The 1,600-nt window shown below is 44.9% G+C and overlaps 1 protein-coding gene across 1 annotated transcript in view; it reads left to right on the top strand.

Annotated features, from left to right (window-relative positions):
* Positions 1-669: 669 nt before the first annotated feature.
* Positions 670-1,600, top strand: part of LOC104523187 (meiosis inhibitor protein 1) — a 12,550-nt gene continuing 11,619 nt past the window's right edge. The window contains exon 1 of the mRNA XM_029084421.1: positions 670-859. Within this exon, the coding sequence (XP_028940254.1) occupies positions 670-859 (190 nt within the window). The remainder of the gene's footprint in view (positions 860-1,600) is intronic.

The raw sequence follows: 1,600 nt of genomic DNA, 5'->3' as shown, positions 1-1,600 counted from the left end.
CATCTGTACGTGCTGTGCAGGTGAATTTAACATTGCACACCTTAACAACAGGAGTATGCCCAAATTGAGGCTACTGCTGTGGGATTCAGCTCAGAGACTCCAGACAGAGCTCTGTAGTCAAGAAACAGGCTTGTGGGCTGAGTGCTGTGTATGTGACTCTTCCATTTTCCATGATGGAATGATTGCTTGTCTGGTTTATGTACCTTTCATGCAGTTTAGCTGTTATGTTACTACTGCAGATATAAGGCAGCCAGCCTTTTGAAAATGAGTAACTGTGGACTGACTCATAAGCTTGATTTTAGGTAAGCATCTTTAATATGCAACCTGATTGTTCAAAACAGCAAAGAGAAGAGAAATACCAGAGGTTCTGTGCTCTTGGAAACAGGGCCCTGGTTTTAGGATCTGACTTGTCTTAAAACCTTGACCTTAAATGTATGTTGCTTCTACACTTGTGTGCTGGATGGGAGTTATATAGCCAAATACATTCTTTAAACAAGATAATGTTCAGAGGTGCCTATCAGATGAGAGTCCATCTGCTTTATTCAGTTCTCTATTTAATCGGGACATACTTAATATGAATGGTGCTTTATTAGGCTGTTTCCCAAGACACCAGACTAGCATAACAGTGTTAAATAGCAGTGACTTCTGCCTAATCAGGGCAGAAAGGTAATGTGTGTGCTTCTTCCCTCACAGGACCTGGTCTGCTCAAGCTCTGTGGAGGTGGCTAGGAAGGTGTTGATGACTCTAAGGACCTTCCTGGAAACAAATGAGGATGTCCTTGTCTGTGACCTCCTCCGGAGTCAGTTCCTACAGATTCTGCAGCAGCTGCTAGTAGAGAGCAGCTCAGCCTCCTTACAAGGTGACTCCCCTCTGTGACTTGGTCTTGCTGTAGGATCAGCTACCAGGGTAGATGGCTGAAGGGAGGCAGTCTGGGAGAAAGTGTTTTTGAACTGCTGATGTAGCTTCAGTGCTTATCTGCATGAGGAAATTTATGGACACAACTGTGGTGATTTAGTTTCCTTCTCCAGAGATTCTTGTTTCGAAGTGAGATACACTTTTTTTTCTGATTTAGGTTGTTCTGGCTTCAGACTGTGATTGTTAAGCCAAGGCAAGGTTTTCTTGTACTGTTGTAAGTGTTCAAATGGAGAGCTGTGCTGGTAAATCCCCCAGCTTGAACAGGGGCTCAACTGGTGACTGAAAGACATCCTCCTTTTTGCCTCTTCTCTGTTCAGAACAGCTTGGTGTGCCTGAGTACACTTGGTTCCCAGGGCACAGGGACCGGGAGCAGAGACTGTTCGAATCATTCATTATATTATATATATCCAAACAGGAACTGTGGTACCACCAGATCCCATAATTCTATTAAATCTCTTAAAGATTTAGCAGAGCTGTGACTGTGGGAAATCCCTCTGTTTTCCTTACTAGCCCTGGCTGTGGAGTTGGGACTGTTGTCCCATGGTGAATGGTGCTTTGCAAAGTGGTCTGTGAGCTTGAAGTGAAAAAGGGAGCAGCGCTAGGATGTCCTTGTCTCCCCTGGGACAGGGACCCAGCACAGCTCTTGCTTGTTCCTGAGGAGGCCATTGACACTTGTAACAGCCTT

The sequence above is a fragment of the Antrostomus carolinensis genome, unplaced genomic scaffold (genome assembly GCF_000700745.2).
Source record: "Antrostomus carolinensis isolate BGI_N321 unplaced genomic scaffold, ASM70074v2 scaffold48043, whole genome shotgun sequence".
Classification (NCBI taxonomy): Eukaryota; Metazoa; Chordata; class Aves; order Caprimulgiformes; family Caprimulgidae; genus Antrostomus; species Antrostomus carolinensis.
The sequence above is the reverse complement of the archived record's forward strand: the minus strand, read 5'-3'. Positions and strand labels throughout refer to the sequence as shown.